At 38.4% G+C, this 19938-nt stretch overlaps 1 protein-coding gene across 2 annotated transcripts in view; it reads right to left on the reverse strand.

The window, feature by feature from the left end:
- The window catches only part of EDIL3 (EGF like repeats and discoidin domains 3), a 265674-nt gene that overhangs the window by 43426 nt on the left and 202310 nt on the right, over window positions 1-19938 (reverse strand). For both annotated transcript variants that reach the window (XM_040541409.1, XM_040541408.1), the window contains 3 exons: window positions 14525-14680; window positions 13255-13399; window positions 7370-7554 (listed from right to left, as the gene is read on the reverse strand). In XM_040541409.1, the coding sequence (XP_040397343.1) occupies window positions 7370-7554; window positions 13255-13399; window positions 14525-14680 (486 nt within the window). The remainder of the gene's footprint in view (window positions 1-7369; window positions 7555-13254; window positions 13400-14524; window positions 14681-19938) is intronic.

Raw genomic sequence — 19938 nt, forward strand, 5'->3', positions numbered from 1 at the left:
TCAATTTAACTTTCATCTGCAGGGGAGTGATACAGAAAAAAACTACAAGTCAGTAAGGGAACTGACAGTACTCTCCTGCAATGCTTTAAAGCTAGACATGATTCAACTGTTTATGGAAACTTCTCAAGTAATTTTTGCTAGTGGTGATGAATTTGTTGTATTTCAAAGATATGCTCTGGAACAGAGAGTTAACTCCTCATTTTTTACAAAAGACTTAACAGAGGGAGTAGGAAATAATTCTGAATAATTCCTTCTGAACAAAGTAAGACACGGTAGTATTTGTGCAATGAACGTTTTTCTCCTATAATATCCTAATTGTAGCTGCTTTACAGTTCAGATGGACTCTCGTACCTGTCTGTGAAGGTGTCAAGCTATGAATTCCAAGCACCAGGAAATAATTAATATGCTATGTCCAGTTGTTTCCTATTTGCTGGACACCTTGCAACAAAGATCTGCATCTTTCCTGTCCTTCTAATAATCTTCTTCCTTGTATTTTGCCAGTTAGAGTAAAATCTATGACTTTACCAAGGCTCTAGACTTTTATACCTAAATAGTAAAATACAGCCTAAATGAAGTATTGAAAAGCCAAAATAAACTAAGATTTTATGCTGTCTTATTTAATTTCAAGGCTTAAATTCAATTACTACTATAAACATTTCCATAAAATGAATTGTAGAAGAGAGCTTTGCAAAGTCAAAAGCAATTTAGGAAGGGCAATGCTGAAATGCACAATTTAGTAACATTATTAATGGGAACAATGCATTTAACTTGAAATTTAACTTGATTTTGGGGAAAAACTAGGTTAGAGATTGACCTCTAGAATGGCCATCAAATATTTGCTGACAGAGAACTGTGACTAGGAAATCAAGGAATATCTCTTAATACCATTTCTCCAAGTTATGTGTGTTTGTTTCCAGCATTAAAAAAACATTGGCCGCATAGGAATTTGTTAGATTTAAAAAAAAAAAAAAAAAAAGGAAAAAAAAAAAAAAAGCTTGCTGTTCACCTCAATCTACAGCATCCCAAAAGCAAATGGCAGTGAGCTACTTTTGAAATCAAGTCCGTGGTTTATGGGCCAAAAGCGACCTGATTGGCATTCCAGCCTAGACATTGCAAAGTATGTATATTTAACAGTGTGCAATTTAGTAGCGGGTACCCCTCTCTACCTGGTTTTGCCTTTGACTACATCACTAGGAACTATTTCTCCACTACCACCTTATTCCATCACTAGCCACTTTTCATAGAGTAATTATATCTATAGTGAGCTCCTGGCAAAGTATGGGAAAGAAAAGATCCATATTAATCCTTTAATCACAGCCTGCCTTGTTATGTTGCTGCATGCTGTGAACTAACAGACTGAGCGGACCATCGGTCTGCGAAAGCTCTTTGAGGTAAGCATAAAACAAAAGTGAGTTGCCAAAACTGAATGTCCAAGTTAAGTATTTCAAGCAGAAAATGAAAACTGCCTTTCCAAGAACAACAAGAAAAGAAAAAGATAATTTTGAATTGAAAAGATAAAACAACCAATATTGACTGTAAATATCTTTCAGCATCCCAATAAAAAGAGTGGTACAGAGCAAGGTTTATCTCTGTACGACTTCCCTTTTCCTATCCGAAATCTACAAACTCACTTTTCTACCTGTGAGAAATTGTAATTAAAAACCAATACCAGCTTCGCTTCTGAAGAACGAGAGACATTTTGTTGCTGTATATGTAAAGAACCTTGGTTCCTCTCCTGATCTGCTTGAGAGGACAGTGGTTTATTGGACCGGCAGAGAAAGATTCATCCCCTTCATTTATTATATGTTATGATTAAGCTTACAATTCCCACAGAATACTTCTGTATCTTTCAAAGACCAGTCACAATATACTGCTTAGCACTCCAAGCCTTCTAGAAGTCATGTAATTTCCCATTAAGTTAATTACTAGATTGGTCTTAAACTAACATTTTATCCTATTCCAATTTGAGGTATTTCAAGTCCTTAATTAAGACATTGAACTTTTTTTTTTTTCTTCTTCTTTTTTTTTTTTTTCAGAGCGTGGGTATGAAAATAAAATATTTAAGCTGGTGGCCAGACAGAAACCACTTACTTGTCTACTTTAACTTGGTATTTAACTTTAATTGGTAGAAATACTTGCTTTGTTAATGATACAATTCGAAAGATAATTAAACTATTCACATAATTTTCTCCTTCTGCATTGTTTTCAGCATATATAAATGCTACAGTATAGTGATTTTCTATCTGGCAAGCCTCTGCAGAATGCATTAAAAATAAACAGGCAAGTACAGCAAGACAGAGGAGAAAGAGGCAGGTGCAACAATAGAGTAGTAGTAAATACCGCATGAAAGACAGGAAACAACATTCTTTTATTTTGTGATAGAGTGAAAGAACACCACCATGAAAACAAACCAGGCTAATCAATATGAGATAAAAAAGTGTTTTCTTCCCGTATTAAAAAAAGGGGAAGGATTCACCTTACGGAACTCTCGGCATCTAAAAATTCATCTAGTTTAAAATGATAAAAAAAAAAAAGTGAGGAAATATTTGGAATACAATTCTGCCTTTCTTTTCAACCAAGCGACTTAGTGATGTAGAAAACATGATAACATATTAAACAGAAAGAATAAGTCAAATTGCAGCACTAAGACAACTTTTTGAATGGTGCTGATGAAAAAATCACGAGAATATTATCTAATAGTGGAGATTAGGCTGCCAGGAAAAAAACCCAAGCCAAACATGTTATACTACTAACAATCATCACATTTGAAAAAGATGTAGGTATATATATAACAGTTGCTTTGCCAATCTTCACAGCAATCTGCTATCTTTATCAGCATCTGTTTTCTTCCTAATAGTGCTTATCTGATTCCGTCACATGCAATCAGTGAGCGAAAATTAGAATAAGACATTGTTTGTTGCTCCACTCTACTATTTAAAGGAAGGATGATTTTCTTAAATCATCAGTGCTCCGTGGTGGTAATATAAAACATTTGTGAATTAACTGTATCGTGTTTATCTCCCATGCACATCAAGTTGGAAAAAAAATGCAACCTAAAGACGTAGGTGAAAGTCAAATTTGCAGTGAGAAAACTGTTTTGAAGTTTTAAGTACAACTGGAAACACAAGGCTATGGCAGTGCTGCTGGTGGCCTGAAGATAATGTGGATATGCAAAGGAACCTCAGCAGGTTTCCCAGATGGGTATCCGTTTCATCCAGCTGTGCTCTGTCGAGATACGGACCTTCAAAAAACCTCCGGCTTTTCACTGATTTTAAGTTAAAATACCAAGACCTCTGTGTACTTAGAAAGAACTAAGATAACATACAAAACAAGTTAGGTAAAGGAGATGGTTAAGGGGGAAGAAGAAAACTCCAGCTATTTGGAAACACCAAATGAAATGAGATGCCTCGGCTGCAAGCAATATTGCAGAGGACAGCAGTTCAGAGAAACAGCATCAGAGAAATTACTTGCTGAAGCACCAGGCAAAGGACAAACGGGCAAAGGCATTAAAGCACAAGGCGCTGCTGTCCTCATTAGGCACAGAGTGGGAAATCAATACGGTGACGGATATGGCATCTAGCCGGTCTAGCAGAAGTAGGAAATATTTAAAAACACCAACCTTTAACTAACAGCAAATAGATGAAAGCAGATTTAAGCCTCTATCTTGACTTCATAATTCGTAGCTGCAGAAAACTAATAGTAGCGTGGGGATGGATTTTAAGGAAAATATTAATTCTTTTGAATGATAGCCTTGGCTAGGAAAATGAGATACGGAATGGTTGAAAATTTGTTTACAAGAGCAGTCACCAAGCATCTGAAAGATAAGGAATCTTTTCAATAATCTTCATAGCCTCAGTGCCCCACTCCAGGCATAAGACAGGAAGTACTTTAATAACACATCCAAATATCTAAAAAAATGGGGAGTGTGGTGACTGGCTGGAATTACAGTCCTGGATTGTGCTCAGGAGAAACAGAAACACTCCCAAAATTGGAAAAACAGCCTCATCACAGATCACCAAGAAATTATTGCAAAAGACTGTGAACTGGCTTGAAGTAGCAAATCATGCTGACAAGCAAATCAGAAAAATGAGAGAAAGGGGGCTGACTTTAAGGCAATATTTAAGTGTATGTTTTTCTTCCTTTTTTCACTAATTAACCCAAAATGCTGTACCTGGCTTCGTTTACGTTAAGGTTGTACATAATGATGGGAAGCAAACCATTACTTCTTTTAAATTTCAGCACCAACTCCTTCCCCTTTGCCCTCTTCCCCTGAACATTTTTTTTTTTTTTTTTGCTCTTACTGTATTTCAGATAATTTCTCAGCAGTGTCTCCAAAATGAAGGGAATCCCTAAGGAAGTGCATTCAGGAGCAGAGCTGGTTGCTGGAATTAATTACTCCCATTAGGTTTGGCACCCTGCTGAACAGCAGCATTGTTCTGTATCACCACCTTGCACAGATTTTGACTACAACAAGTAGAGAGACAATAAAGAGGCAGATTACCTATGTCAATGAAGGGTCCTACCCTATGAATTAGGCCAGGTAACTGATATATGGCTTTTGCAGCAGCATCTTTACAGGAACTGCAAGTGTCTCCCTTGAAGCAAGCACCTTGGGGAATTCACAGCCATAGGATCAGGCAATCACCTAGGCTCAAAATGGCCTCCAAGTCCAACCACCAACCTGACCTACCAAGTCCCATCACTAAACCATGTCTCTTAGTGCCCAGATTATGACTGAGCTGGAAAATGACAATTTTGGTCATCTTGTCACACTCACATTTCCCCCACATCACAGAAAACCTTTTTCTTCTACTAATGATAGTGTTTGATGTAAACAAGTGTTGTGCAGGGAACCTGTAGCTCATCAAGTGAGTAGAGCTTAGTTCACAACAGGTTTCCAACAACTGCAGCACTGATAAGGTAATATTCTTAAAGAAGAAAATGCACTGCCTCTGTGATGAGTCACATAGCTGCCTCTGGAGCTAAATTATGGATGCAGCAATCCCAAACACTTCAAGACAAAGAACTTACTTATTAGTGGCTGCATTTTAAAATAAATAGAAGATTCAGAATTTCCCTTTTTGAAAGAGAGAAAACAAACAGAGTAAAACAACCCCAGCTCATGACAAAGAAGAATTTATCTCTAGGGTTCATTCAAAAGTGCTGTGAACTGCCCATAAGTAGCAAGTAGCATTTATGCACATGATGCAATCACCTCTCAGCAACCATTATCACAGCAGGCTCCCTGATGTGTATGTCAGCATACAAGCTTTTAAGAAGAGGAACAGTTGATAACAACGGCATTAGGCAAGGTTCTCCCAAAATAACTACCAGTTGGAACAAAGCTGTTCGAGTCATCCGCATAACACATATTACGACAATAATTTTTAAAGGCATTCAGTAGGCTTTTACCCAATTTTATAGGCTTTCTAGTGAAAATTATAAAAGATAAACCAAATAAGGGATGCAGAGAAAATTCAAAAGGCATGTAAAGCTAACACTGTGAAATAACACATTGGTAGGACAGCCACTTTAGTGAAATCCAGAAATCTGTGCCTTACTTTATGCCTGTTTCAGGATACCATGGAATTGCTATTGGGTTCATTCCTTGCAATACGTAATTGCTGAGTGAAAAGGGCATACAGATAAGTTTGCTTTCACATACTTTTTTGTACAAATGTGTTTTGACTAAATTCTGTGAAAGCAGCATGATGATAAAATTGCAGTCAGTGCATTAAAAGGTTACAGTATTATGCATTTGAAAGAAAAAAAGAGAGAGAACTACCAGCAAACAAAACAACATCAAACAGACAAATTTAAATGACAGGCTTGTTTTTCTTACAGAACTGTTACCCAGTCTTGAAGAATCTGAGTTCATCTTTACTAATGGACTGAATTAAGAAAAATCAGCTGATAGTATAAGTTAATGTCTAGTTTAGACACTGAAAAAACAAGTGATTTTAATGTCTTCTGTTTTCTTTCAAACAAGAAATATTATCATACTCTTTTGAAAAAAAATACAGAAATACTTCTTGACAAATTTTTGACCAGATTAAAAAATATGCCTGATAAAGGACTTACAGAGACCTAGCAAGTGGTCACAGGGGTCCAGGTTAACTTTACAGGTTCAGGCAGGTTCAACTACAGGAAGGCTTAGAACAGAACAGAAAATTTTAGAATATAAGAATTAACTCTGCAGCTCCTTGCCATCTGTAGTTAATTAAAAATCCACTGCCATCCACAGGAGGAATAATGCACCACAGGGTATTTCTGCAGAGCCTCTGCACAATCTTGGTTTCTTGGCATCATTGACGGGGCTAAAACTGGATGCAATAAAACAGCCTCTCTTTTACTTGCAGAAACATTTTCATCTGCTTCTCCACCGTAAAACACAGCAATAAAATCTTCCTCCTCTCCAGAAGTTGCTAACTGCGGTTTCAACAAGCTGCTCTAAAAAACTTTCAGCAAATCCCAAGATCTGCAGTTATTCAAATGTTAAATAGACAAGGCAACTGATACTTCCGTGCTATACGTGTGTAAACTTGGGGAAAAGACAGTAATCATATTGCTAAATTGCTTAGCAACTGTAGGTAAAAAAGCTAATATGTCATAATTTATATGTGGAAAGATTGCAGGGGGTTAGTACCACATGTCTAGCACTATTGAGGCTTCCTGCTGAGAACTCCACTGCAAACTGGCAGCTAATTCAAAACACTGCTATTTTCAACAGTTCAAAAAATGTAAATGTGTCAGCAACTGGTCAAATAGGCTTCCATATGGTGATTTATTGCAATCTTACACATTAGCCTACTACTGACTTGTATAAATCACACTCAGGCTGAAAACATCTCCTGCGTGCATCTTTATAACGAATTCATGTGCTGAATCAATCTCAGTAGCGTCAGACTGGCCTCAAAATGAATCTTTGAGCATTCTCAATTAGACAAAGATAATTTCTATGGGCCAAGTTTCTTCATGTGCACAAATCTCAGGTAAATATGCTTTTCCAGGGAGCTTTGGAAGGACAGAAAGGGGAAAAAAACCTCTCTCAACAGTAGAGAAGCCAGTGAAACAGATCTGCAAACACTATTTGTATTCATTTAAAAAGGAATATTCCTGGTTGCTGGGAACCTTGCAACATTTGGCTATCTCTGTATGCTGCACAGTCTGACCTGCAATGGAGCAGTGCAACTAAGGTACCAAAAGCATGAAGATCTGTGCAGCCTTTCATAGCTTCATCATCTGCACGTGGCATGGTCAGGATGGTTATACTCACAATGGGGAGCAAAAAATAATCCCAAACCAGTAAATCTTCCCCATACTGGCACCACAAAGAATAATGCCTGTGAAATTTTATCTGAAAGTTTACCTGCAGCCACTGGGACTGGTCATTGTGTCCAGAGGTCCAGGCATTGACTTTGCCTTGCTTGTCCAGCCGAGCTTTCCTGGGCTCCCAAGCAAACATGTCCATGTTGAGCGTCCGGAAGACACTGGAGGCAGTAATTTGATAGTCCTGTATATGTCCCGACTTCATCCCTAGGGGTTCAGAGCAACCTGGAACAGCAAAATAAGATCTGTGACACTACCTACTTATCTCTGTAAGTGGTTTAGGTTTTTCCCTTATGGAAAAGAAAACTGGCAGTTCTCAAAGAAAGGGCTTTAATCAAGAGTATTGTTGGGGGAAGCTGCAGACAAACACATGAAAAACAGCCAATTCAAGGCACTTTATTTCAACACTACCTTGGAAGAATTGAAAACAAGATAGAGAATTCAAAGTATTTTATGCTCACGTAAATTTATGAAGGGAAACAAACAGAAAAAATTATTTTTGTCTCTTATCTTGGTTTTCTTTTCCTGTCCAGTAGCTTAATATTGTTTCCCCTATTCAGTTCATTTTTATCATATTTATGTGCCTTGCCACAAAACCCATGCCCCTGTGTACTGAGGAAACATTATTTTTTCTTAATGCCATTACTGAAGTATAATGTTAACAAGCCCTTCTACACTTTCCAATTACTTGATACCCAGACAAAAAAGCCTCCACACACGCTGGCAGAATGGAAGACTATAGAATACGGTCTGCGAGGGAGGGAGAATATTAGTAGAGAATTGTGTAGGAGAAATAGAGTTATAGGCTTATTTGTTTAAACCAGGTGGAGGTCCCACATAACTGAGTTATTTTGACTGCTGCTTAAGATAGATCTCGGGCTTCTTCCTCTCTTTTGGGTGTCCATGAAACAATAACAGCAAAAACAAATAGAAACAACATCAATTTAATAAGTGACTCTATGTTGCTCTGCCCTGCTACAGTACAGTGATAATACACAAAGCACATCTAGATCCAGAAGAGAGAAGAGGGAAGCTGACAACAGGCGAGACAACCTTGGATGGTAGCACTGTAACAACAGTACTGGAAGTGAGGGAGGGAGGTGACCTGCCTGGTTTTAAGGTTTAAAAGCAAACAAAGCAAAACAAAACAAAACAAAACAAAAACAAGTCAGGTGACTGACAGTAAGGGATGAAAAGTGCTCAGGAAGAGTGGACGTATGGCTGCGTGGAGCAATGATTGATGGATGGATATTTGTGGGAACACAAACTGAGGCATCTTCCTTATTTTTTTCCTCCAGCTATCGAAAATCTGCATGTGTGCAGTTGTACCAAAGTTGTTATTCCATAAATTCAGTGATCCTACTCAGATCTGTGGCCGACTTATCTCAGTTAACCTGCAAATAATATTTTAATTTACTCTAACTGAATGGCTCAGAATGTGCCCAGGACTTAGCATACCTCATTAGGGCTGATGCAAGGAGTGCATCACCCTCTGATGACTGTGGGTGAGAGGACCTTGACTTTATAAGACAAAAGTTTTCCACCTGATGTTTGGACCCCAAGCCACTGGGCTGGTTCCTTACAGGTAATCATTTGCTAAGTCACCAGCTGTGTCTCTTAAAGCACACTGGTAAATTGTAAAGACTTTACTGCGGTTATATGACCTGTCTCAGCTGGTGTCTCCTGATAAAATCAGAGCAGTGTGACCACTGAAAAAAAACACTCAAAACTATCATATTGTTTTTCACTTTATTTGAGCAAGATATCAAAGCTGGCTCTCTTTTTCTTAAAAGTTCATTTTCTCCACAGTATGCTCACCCTCATTTAAAAGACCTGAATCTTGTCTGGTTTCTTTGATATTCCTAGCAAAGACCTTTTGGTTAGATTCTACTTTCTGTTTCTCCAGTTGGTTTAACCACAGAATCAGGTGGAATTATTGGGGATTCAAATAAGGCAAGGTAAGTCTAGGCCCCTTGGGGGGTTCAAACAGCAGGAGCAAATTAGAAGAGACAGGTAATAGCAACACGCTCTTTAATGTAGTAACAACTGTATTTAAACTTTGAAATACTGGCACGTATCATATTCAATCAAAAATGAACAGAAAACAGAGCTAATTTTGGGGGAAAAAAACAACAAACCTTTTCAGAACTGATTCTCAGTGCAAAAATGGAAAAAGTGAAGCCTTGCCTGTTGAGGGAACTATCTACTTAAAAACCACAAAACAATTTTCCTGGGAGTAGGAGGGAGCAATTGATAGTGTAAATAAGAGAGACTCATCTGTTGCTTTAGAGAAGGATTTTGGTTATTATGCTACTCTGAAGTATCACTCCAAGATCACAAGGGCTGTCAGCAGGAATGTTTCATCCAAGGAATCTGAAGGAGGCTCTGACAGAAAAACACGGGTTGTCAAAACTGTTTTTCAGTGCTGGTCCAATCCATCAAAATAGTTTTACCTTCTCTGAATATTATTATTGATTTATGAAACAACAGATGTGTCTGCTTGTGTGTCTGTGCATGCGTGCATGAATTAATGGTATTTCACACCTGCCTTCCTTCTAATCTGCCCCAAATGAAAAACAAAAGAGGAGTAAGATAGTTGTTGCAAATAAGTGGAGAAAGTGAGAAGAACAAGGAAAACTGAAACAGATAACCTTGATGTACATGGGTGGCAGAACAGCAGCAGATCACACATGGTCACTTCCCATGGCACCTTGCATGGAATATGATGACTAGTTTTTGTTTTTATTTTTCGAGAGGTGAGCTTTTATTGATAGCACAAACAACAGAATCATCAAACTGCTACAAAACTTTGTGTCTGTAGATAGGCATCTGTCACAGAAGTGTATTTGTAATAATGCTCACAACTCCTTGAGACATCTCCACTGTACTGCATGTTCTTTCAATTTGCTTCATATTGTTCCTTTGAAAGGATTAAACCTCCTCTTCCCTTTCTACAACCTGTTAAAATCAATGAGAACTGATGTAGACCCACTTGTGGCTAAGCTCAGAGGAGCATCTTAGGACAAAACGTTTCAGATGCTTTGAATATCACCACCTGTGATAATTGGTAACTGGTGACTGTGTACGTTTAAACCCATCTAGGTTTAAGTTTGGAGAAACCTTATTTGGCCTACCCCTGTGAAAAAGGAGCAGTGAACTAATGAGGAACCTAAACACTGGGAAAGTGTGGATTAGGGTCTGAAAATTGAAAGGATCCACATGGAGATTATTCTCTGCTGTCTTTTCTGATGGCACAATATTTTAGTCTTCTGAGTCCTGTACATTGCCGTCATACAGAAATTCTTTCAAAAAAGCTCAGCACTCCAACAGAAATATTAAATGTCTGCAATAGCAGAGGCAAAACTGCAAATGCTTCTGCATGTGAAGGTCTACATGCATCTTATCTTGGATGAGGACTCATGAAGAACTGGCAAAATCTGTGTTTATAATGTTAACACTGTGATATTTTTTATTTTCTGAAAATCAAGACATTTAAAACAATTCTTACTATTAATGAATATAGAATTCCTCTCCAGAGTAGATACTACTGAATATGAAAAAGGGGAGGGGAATCTAATGTTAAATGCAAATATTAAAAAGGCTCCTTGCGTGAAAGTGCTTTTAGATATTGTTAGCTTGAAGAAATATTTACCAGAAAACAACTGACCAAAAGAAAAAAATTACCTGCTCAGAAGATGCTATGTGTAAGTGTCCCCTGCTTAGTGCTGGGGACTAACTTTCCTCTGCAAGAAGTGACAAACTCAGAACATTAGGAATTTATTGAAATTGCCCATAGCCACCAAAACACACCAGCATCAACGGTGGACCACCTGCAAGAAGGCAGTGCCTACCATATGCAGATGTTTGAGTGTGAGCGAATTGCATGAGTGAGTGACTATGTTGTGTGAAATTATCTGCTGTTGAAAGTTTGATGTTAATGCTAATAACAGCTTAATGAATAAAGGCATTCTAATAAACAGTAGCTGTGATCTTTGGCTCCCCATAAATGAATACCCTGTGGTAGAAAGGGAATTTACAACACAGAAATGTGGAAAACACAGGCAAGGCAGGAACACAAGACCATGCAAATTAATGACTGATTTACTGATGGCCAACTATACAAGCACTGATCATGATTTTCAATAAGATCTGACCACGGGTCCTTTCAAGTAAAGGGATTTATGAGTCTATAGCAGATTATATTGAACATTTTGATGAAATTTGTACTAAGGAAGGATTAACTTTTTGGATGATCTGGTGCTGCAACATAGTCTCAGTCCTTTTGGTAGTGACTCCCTTTGAAGCACCAGCACTTGTCAAAGAAGCCAGACATCTCAACATGTTTTTCTGCCTAAGAAAGACAGACCACCTGGAATTACAGTGTATTAGTCTGCCGTTATATATAATTATACTCCTCTTTCATTAAGATTGAAATGCTTCTGTTGAGGCTTGGCTGCCCAGGGTTCTAGGAAATGACAACCTTGAAACTGTTAGGAGACCACTGGAATTAATTCACTTCAGTAGCTTTCACAGTTCTTTGAGCAAAACAATTCCTGGTCATTCCGGCAAGGACTTACTCTAAATTGCAGTTCCAGAAATGGAAGACATAAAAAAAATCTGATAGACTAAAGCAGCTAGACAGAATTTTCTATTTACTCTCAAACCTGTCTATATTGGAAAAGGGCTACACTGAGATTAATGCATTAACTTTTCATTTCTGAATCTGGTTTTGATGCCACTAGAGGACTGAGGATTATTTAACTCCAGCTGTTTTGATATATAATTCGTGAACAGGATGAATATTGTTTGTACAGTAAACAGGCAGCCACATAAAAATCTTTCTTAAGTGAATTCAGTGGAGAGCTTCCACTGGTAAAAGGTTGGTCTCTTGAAAAAGATAAAAAATTTACGTGCTTTACTGAATTTGTACGGGAACACAGTTCTTGCAGAGAGTGGCTAGAGGTCAAGCTTTACATTTTTGAGCTATAACTTCTGCTACTACAAACCTTAAGAGGGTTTATATTGGTTCCACTTGTTCATTTACTTTTTGCTACATGATACAATCCCTGCTTCTGCTGGAAACCCACAGAACAAATCTAAACTGAAATCTTGTCCAAAGCAGACCAGCAAAATACTTCTGCCTCCAGCATGAGTGGTCTTCAGAGGCAGCCGAAGCACTCTGGTACCTCTGAGGATGTCATACACGCACCAGTGTGGTCACCCAGTCCTCATGAGAAATGACTCAGGTCAGCTTTGGTGCCAGAAAGATTTACAATGTAATACTGGGTAGCTGCCACTTTACCCTATCCCTGTTACTGCCCTACTGCAATCCACTTCTGTCACTCATATTATTTAGATAAGTATTTTTGCTGATGTAACTTACATAAAAAGAGACAAATTTCTGCCAGGATAAACTCAGGCCTGCCAACTGCATTTCACCAGGTGGTGAAACCACTTTGAGGTAGTTTAGGCCACAGGCACAAAAATGCGGTGCTTGCTTAAGCAGCACTACAGCAGCTTTCCAGTACCTAAAGGGAGCTACAGAAAGGCTGGGGAGGGACCCTTTGTCAGGGAGTGTAGGGATAGGAAAAGGGGTAATGGCTTTAAACTAAAAAAGGGTAGATTTAGATTAGATGTTTGTAAGAAATACTTCACTCAGAGGGTGGGGAGGCCCAGGCCCAGGCTGCCCGGAGAAGCTGTGGCTGCCCCATCCCTGGCAGTGCCCAAGGCCAGGCTGGATGGGGCTGGGGGCAGCCTGGGCTGCTGGGAGGTGTCCCTACCCATGGCAGGGGGTGGCACTGTGTGGGCTTTAAGGTCCCTTCCAACTCAAACTACTCTATGGTTCTATGATTTTATGATTGTATGATTCTTCAATTTCATGATTGTATTTGATGCCCAGAGACACAGTGATTGCAGGGAACCCACCTGATAACTCACAGCCCAGAAGTTCCATCCTCAACGTGCAATGTCTTCTGCAAACCTGAGGATACAGCCGGACATACTGTGACTTTATTGGAGGCGTGAAGGAGTTAGCGTACGGGGTGTTGTTGTCCACATTTCCACGGAACACCTATGGCAAAGTGACATCTTAATAAAACATGCCAGAAGCACTACAGGAGGTGCAGTTGATTACCCTGCCTCAAAATACCTGCTTTTTTCTTCTCGCCTGTCCTCCATGTTTCTCCGCAAGTATTTTGCAGATTGAGGCTGTCCTATCTCCTCCAGTGCCCAACATATAAGTTTTTAAGCAAAACCTAAAATAAAACTCTTTTCTTGCACCAGTGTGCATTTGCCACCTGTGCTGTGGGCCTTTATCTTGTCACTCCTAGGAACTCGATCTACTAATGCAGTAAATTACATCTTCTTTTCTAATTAGTGCATTAAATAGCCCCTATTCAATTTAGCCTTCAATTATTTGCACTGATTGACATTTACTCTTCCCCCCTCTACTTCAAGAACCTGCTCTAGCTCCCACTGCAGTGTACTATAACCCTCCCATTGATCTCAGCGGGAGCTGAATTAAACCTATAAGCATTTCCCTATTTACTCCTCATTCTAACTAGATATGCTTTGTATGTATTTTGCTTTCTTCCCTGACTACACACCTTTCACCCAGCAGTTTAATTTCCTGCCTGCATAAGAAAAAAACATGTCCAACCCTGCAAGGTGCCTTTGTTCTATCTTAACCTATACAGCAAAGGAATTTTTGCTGCTTTGTATGCAGAAGTCTGTACAAAAAATAAATGGTAACTATAAAGTGTAAATGTGTACTTCTCACTGGATGATACTGTTTGTGCAGCACAGAGGTTAGCATTGATGAATGGGTTCTATGCTTTTAAGGGTTAACGGTAATCTGCCAATGTAATAAAACTAAATTGAAAACAGAGTAATGAGTAATTACTGGTAAACTAATTAAAATGAAAATCAGTTAAGTGTAATAAACTGGATTTTTTTAGCCTTGGGACAAAATATTTATAAAAACATCAGTTAAAGAATAAGAAATTCTTAGCAGAAAGAAAGTCAAAATCTCTGGATTTTTTAAAAAGAAACATAACAACAAGGCAACCTATATCAAGCTGTCAAGTAATTAAGCTTATCTACTAGAGATATCTCATATTTCTGAAGGCAACTAAACCATGAGACATAGACATATACAGTCATACACAGTAAGTCATACACAGATGACTTAACTTACCATATCCTCATTTGTGCCTTTTACTTTGTACATTGTCCACGACTTCCCATCATTACTATATGCAATTTTGTAAGATTTTACATATTCTGGACTTCCAATTCTCTTGGCACCCTGGGTTATAACTCCAGTGACTCGCATCTTCTTCTGCAGGTTTATCTGAAATGACAGTGCAACAGTATCACTAACCATCTGAGGGACATAATTTTGATCCTAGATTAACTTGGTTCCTTCTCTTTTTTTAATCAAAGAAATGAAAAAACATAGCTGTATCATTTAAATCACTATCTTTGCACTTAATTAATTACTTTTATCTTCCATTCATCATGTACACACACAGACAAACAAACAAACAAACAAAAGCATGTACTATGCTTATATTGTTACGTGCCCTCACACACACATTACTACATATGGGATATTGCTACTATAGTACTGGGACATGGAATTTTACTGGTACTACTAGGTGTTTCATTCCTAAAGAAGAAATACAACAGTGCTTTAATTTACCGAAGGCTGAATCCTCTGTTCTTCTAAGGGGCCAATATACAAACCCTATGTAAGAGCCTGAGTTAAGCTCAAATTAACGTTTTTTTTTAATGAAAGTAAAAATGCATGGATGTTCTCTAAAGCAAATAAGTAGACTTTTCTTTGATTCTCACTGAAAATTCATTTATCTACGACGATGGATGAAATGCTAATCCCAAAGAAGTCAATGGCAAATTATCAATGGCTATCAAGAGATATGAACATTCCTTATCCCTGCTCCCCAGCTAGCAGGGCTGACACAGTGTCCTCCTTACTATTCGGGATGGCAGCCCCGGTGCAGGAGTATTGTGAGCCAGAGATGGATCAGGTATCTGCTGACGAGACACTTCAATCCCTCTATTCTTTATGGTGTGGTCTCAAGACTTTGTCTCACTTGGAAATGTAATCTATCTAATTTATCTATTAAGAAGGTTACATGATCAAACATCACTGTTAAAATACCTTATTACATACAAAATGGGAAAGTGAGGAAAGACAGTATTTTACTGCTGTGCTTTTGAGGTACTCTAGCTGTTTCTCTGCTATTTGTCTGAAATAGTTGGGCTTTTGATATTTTTGTTCACGAGGAAAAAAGAAACGCCAATGTAGCTTTATCACATTCTCACCCTAAGTAATGAATAAACACTCATACACTTTTAAGATAACAATGGTTGTTTTATCAGTTTAGACCTGGGAGAGGAGAAGCTGCCTATACAAGTTCACATTTTTACAGGCTCTTTCTCATATATACCAGGAAAACTCAGAAATATTTGCAGTTGCAATGGGGAGAATGGACTCATACCAGGAATTTAGATAGGTATTAATTAGAAGAGATTCAGATCTTTTTAGTCTTGGAAAACCTTTCTTCCACATTCCCTGTTTCCAAGAGGGAAAAAAAATGCACACAAAACAAAACAAAAAACAAGCAAACAAACAACAACAACAAAAACAGCACACATATCTTTGTAAGAGAACATCTTCAGAGACTACTATCAGCTCCCCTAATACCATTTCAAAATGTAGTTAACACAGAATAGTAAATGGATGGACACAAATGTTTCTCATGTCTCTTCTGCAGATTTCACTCTGTATATGGAATTTAAAATTATTTACAAACAGGCAACATAGAAAAATTTGTCATATATTTACTATATTTATAATAGTAAAGTGGATACCATTTCCAAATACAAATTGGAAAGTACAGTCAAACATAACAGTCATTTACAATTTGCTTTTTAGATATGCAGTCAAGAAATGTCTTCAAATTTCACTGTTTGGGAAAAGGAAGACAGCATGGGAGATACCCCAATACCAAATAACTTTTCTTTGATCTAGTTATGCATATATCTAATGTTCTTTCAGGTTCACTCTCAATTTTTATTTTTATTTTTCCCAGATAATGACCTAACAAAGTTTTTTTTTTTTTTTTTTTTTTTTTTTTTTTTTTTTTTTACGAGAATTTATGTAGAAGATATTTTTTCTCGTTACTTGGAAAGAATAATTTCTAATGAAACCACGGTTTTAGCCACTGTATAGTCTATTACCACACTGGCTCCTCTCCATGCCCCAGCCTCCAACTCTAATACACAACAAATCAACCACTGCACCTCAAGAGGCTTTCTTCCTTTTAGAAGCTTTCTCAATCAGGAATCGTACTCTGAATCATAAACTGAGCTCTGGATTTAAACAATATTGAGCTTGAAATGACTTAGGAAAGAAAAACAGGACAGTGTGTTTTGCAATTAGATCTATAAATTCTGTCAATGTTTGCAGGAAAATCCTGGTGAAGGAGGAAGAAAAACACTTTCAAATCCCTACAGCTTTCTTGCATAGAAAACTGTCATGGGGCTAACTTCATGCCTGTGGTAGCTCCTTTCAGTGTATATGGATACACCAGGAATTAATTGGCCCTTTGTGTCTGGGTTCCTTTATGTGTTTTAAATTTCTCAAGTCAGAGCCTAGCAAAACACAAACTATTAGAACTGTGCAATGGCTATAATGAAGCTGGTGCTGAAATCTTTCTTACTTAATGTACTTCAGTGGGAAGCACAGTTTCTTCCCAATGTGAAATGTGAACTAGCTCTTGTAGCACTAAAAGCATTTTCAAATGCATTTTTCTGTGGCAATTGTTAAGAGAAACAGCTTGGGATGCTCTGCTTTGTGGATACAACAGAAATACAGATTTAGGATAGGAAGTTATATATTCTATTTATATGGGTGACAGTGTTTTAAAACGAAGAGGTGAAAATCAACACGGTAAGAAGAAGAGTTAAACATATTGTTTTATAAAAGGCAACAGCTTATTTGGTTATAAAAGACCCCTTGTCATCACCTAGAGCAACCAGGCAAATCAAGGATGATAGAAGATCCCCGGTACTTTGAGGGGCTTGCCCCAGTAATTTAGGTACTAGTGCAGGACAATGACTTTGGAAGAAGAATATACTTGCAAGAAGTTTGAGGAAAGAGCTGAAAAGCCTGATCAGTTCTCCTAGCCTGGCTTACATCTAAGGTTACTCTGAGAGTACCAGATTCAGGCTTGGCAGGCAGCCCATGTGCATGGTGCTACAATTGGCTCCGGGGAACAGCATCTCACTCACCCAGCACACTTTGGGGACTGCAGCTGCAACGTGCACATGCAGAGAGATCTTAGCAGAGGATGCCTGCTGCCGTACTTCCTCACGGCACACAGCGTTTGATGAAACTTGAGCAAGGTGCCACTTAACACCCACAGTTAAAGAATCAGCCTCTAACAGGTTTTGCATTCCAATGCAAAAGTTTCCTGCTGCTAGAGTGTCCTGTTTTCAGGTAGGACAGAGTTAATTTTCCTCCTAGTAGCTGGTAGGTTGCTATGTTTTGGATTAGGATGAGAAGAGTGCTGGTAACATGCTGATGTTTTAATTGTTGCAGAGCAACGCACACACTAAGCCAAGGACTTTTCAGCTTCTCACTCTGTCCTGCCAGAGGGCAGGCTAGGGGGGCAGCAGGAGCTGGGAGGGGACAGACCCAGGGCAGCTGACCCAAACTGGCCAAAGGGGTATTCCATACCATCTGACGTCATGCTGAACAATATATAGGGGTGGCTAGCCGGGGTAGGGGGGGGGCCGGCTGCTCGGGGATAGGCTGGGCATCGGTCAACGGGTGGTGAGCAATTGCATTGTGCATCACTTATTTCGTACACATTATTATTATTATTATTATTATTATTATTATTATTATTATTATTATTATTATTGTTATTATTTTCCTGTCTTAATAAACTGTCTTTATCTCAATTCACAGGCTTCACTTTCCCATTTCTCTCCCCCATCCCAGAGAGGGAGGGGGGAGGGTGAGTGAACGGCTGTGTGGTGTTTAGCTGCTCGCCGGGTTAAACCACAACATAGAGTAAATGATGAGCACTAAATCATGCGGGTAAAACTACCTGTAAGAGAAAGCCCATAATCTGATTTCAGCCCATCCAAATCTGATTGTACAAGAAAGAGGCACTGTCTGCACAATAGATGGTGCAAATTCACTATGCCGGTATGGCAAGTTAGTTAAAAACTCAGCAACTGCACAGACTTGGCAGCCAACTCAATTTAACAGCCCTCAGGGATAAAATCTAGTACCTCAGATTCAGTGCTGTACGCATTGCTGAAGGCTGAACTTGTGTACTGCCAGTCGCCTGGTGCCTCCTAAACTGCATCATATAGACAAAACTAAGTAAAAAGAAAATCACTCAGGGAGTGCTCCCTTGAGTGTGGCACATGCCCCAGAGCTGGGGAACAAAATGCACTCTATCAGTTAAAAAATTCCCAGCAACCCTTGAAATTTCATTTAATCTTGTTCCTTTTAACCACCACAATCACCCCACCTCCATGATTAGACCACTTTTCTCATCGCAGTACTTTACAGAGCCGTGGCCTTTTTCTGCAGGAGGGGAAACAGTGACTTGCTATGTCTCCTGCTCTCGGCACTGATTCTGTAGCAGTAATCACCTATTAAACAATTTTCATGGGTGCACTAATGTCTTTGACTGCAATGACTCACACAAATCTGTTTTGGGATGCTAAATCATTCAGATGTCTACACAGATGAAGATGTAGGCAATCAAAATGTAACTGGAATTTAACTTCAAAAAAATCCGTATCATAAAGGAAAAACAAATGAAAACCAATATTTTTTTCCCAGGAGAAAGTGTCAATATGAACAAGGCAAATTTACAAGTTTCTACAGATTGCACAAACTAAAAACAGTGCAAAGACAATTACTTCAAAGACAATTATTTCCAAAGACGATTCAGAGTCAATCCTACAGATCTGCATGTTGCTTTTTCAGCTTCACTTTTAGGTGTGAGAAAATGGAGGACCATAAAACTGGAGATAACTACAACATGTTTTTTCCCATAAAAACAAGAAACCATTCAATAAATAGTACAAAGAGCTCCACAAAATAAACAACAAAAATAACTTCCCAGCATGCTTAATAAACCTTAGAACTGTAGGAAGAAAAAAAAAAAAGTCACATTCATAATATGTCAATGTAACAGAACAGGAGAAATTAGGGACACCATCAATGTAAGTTCATATTCCTCTGCAATCTGTGATCAAATATTAGCATATTCAGTGTGCAGAAACTATGTACTTGACAAAAAAAAAGATTAAAAAAAATCAGTTGCATCTGTCTCATCTACATTATTACATCCACTAGAGGAGGAGAGGGATGAGAAGATGAAGTGACTTTAGGAAGACACCATATGTGATGCTCCTGGCCAGAATACATAACTATAATCCTCTCATTTGTTACTACACTGTTAGCAATAACACCACTAAAATTTAGTACAGAACAGGTTTGCCTGAAGTATACCTTAACAGCAAGCCTCCAAAACATACTCAGTTTAAAGCCTTCAT

The sequence above is a fragment of the Cygnus olor genome, chromosome Z (genome assembly GCF_009769625.2).
Source record: "Cygnus olor isolate bCygOlo1 chromosome Z, bCygOlo1.pri.v2, whole genome shotgun sequence".
Taxonomy (NCBI): Eukaryota; Metazoa; Chordata; class Aves; order Anseriformes; family Anatidae; genus Cygnus; species Cygnus olor.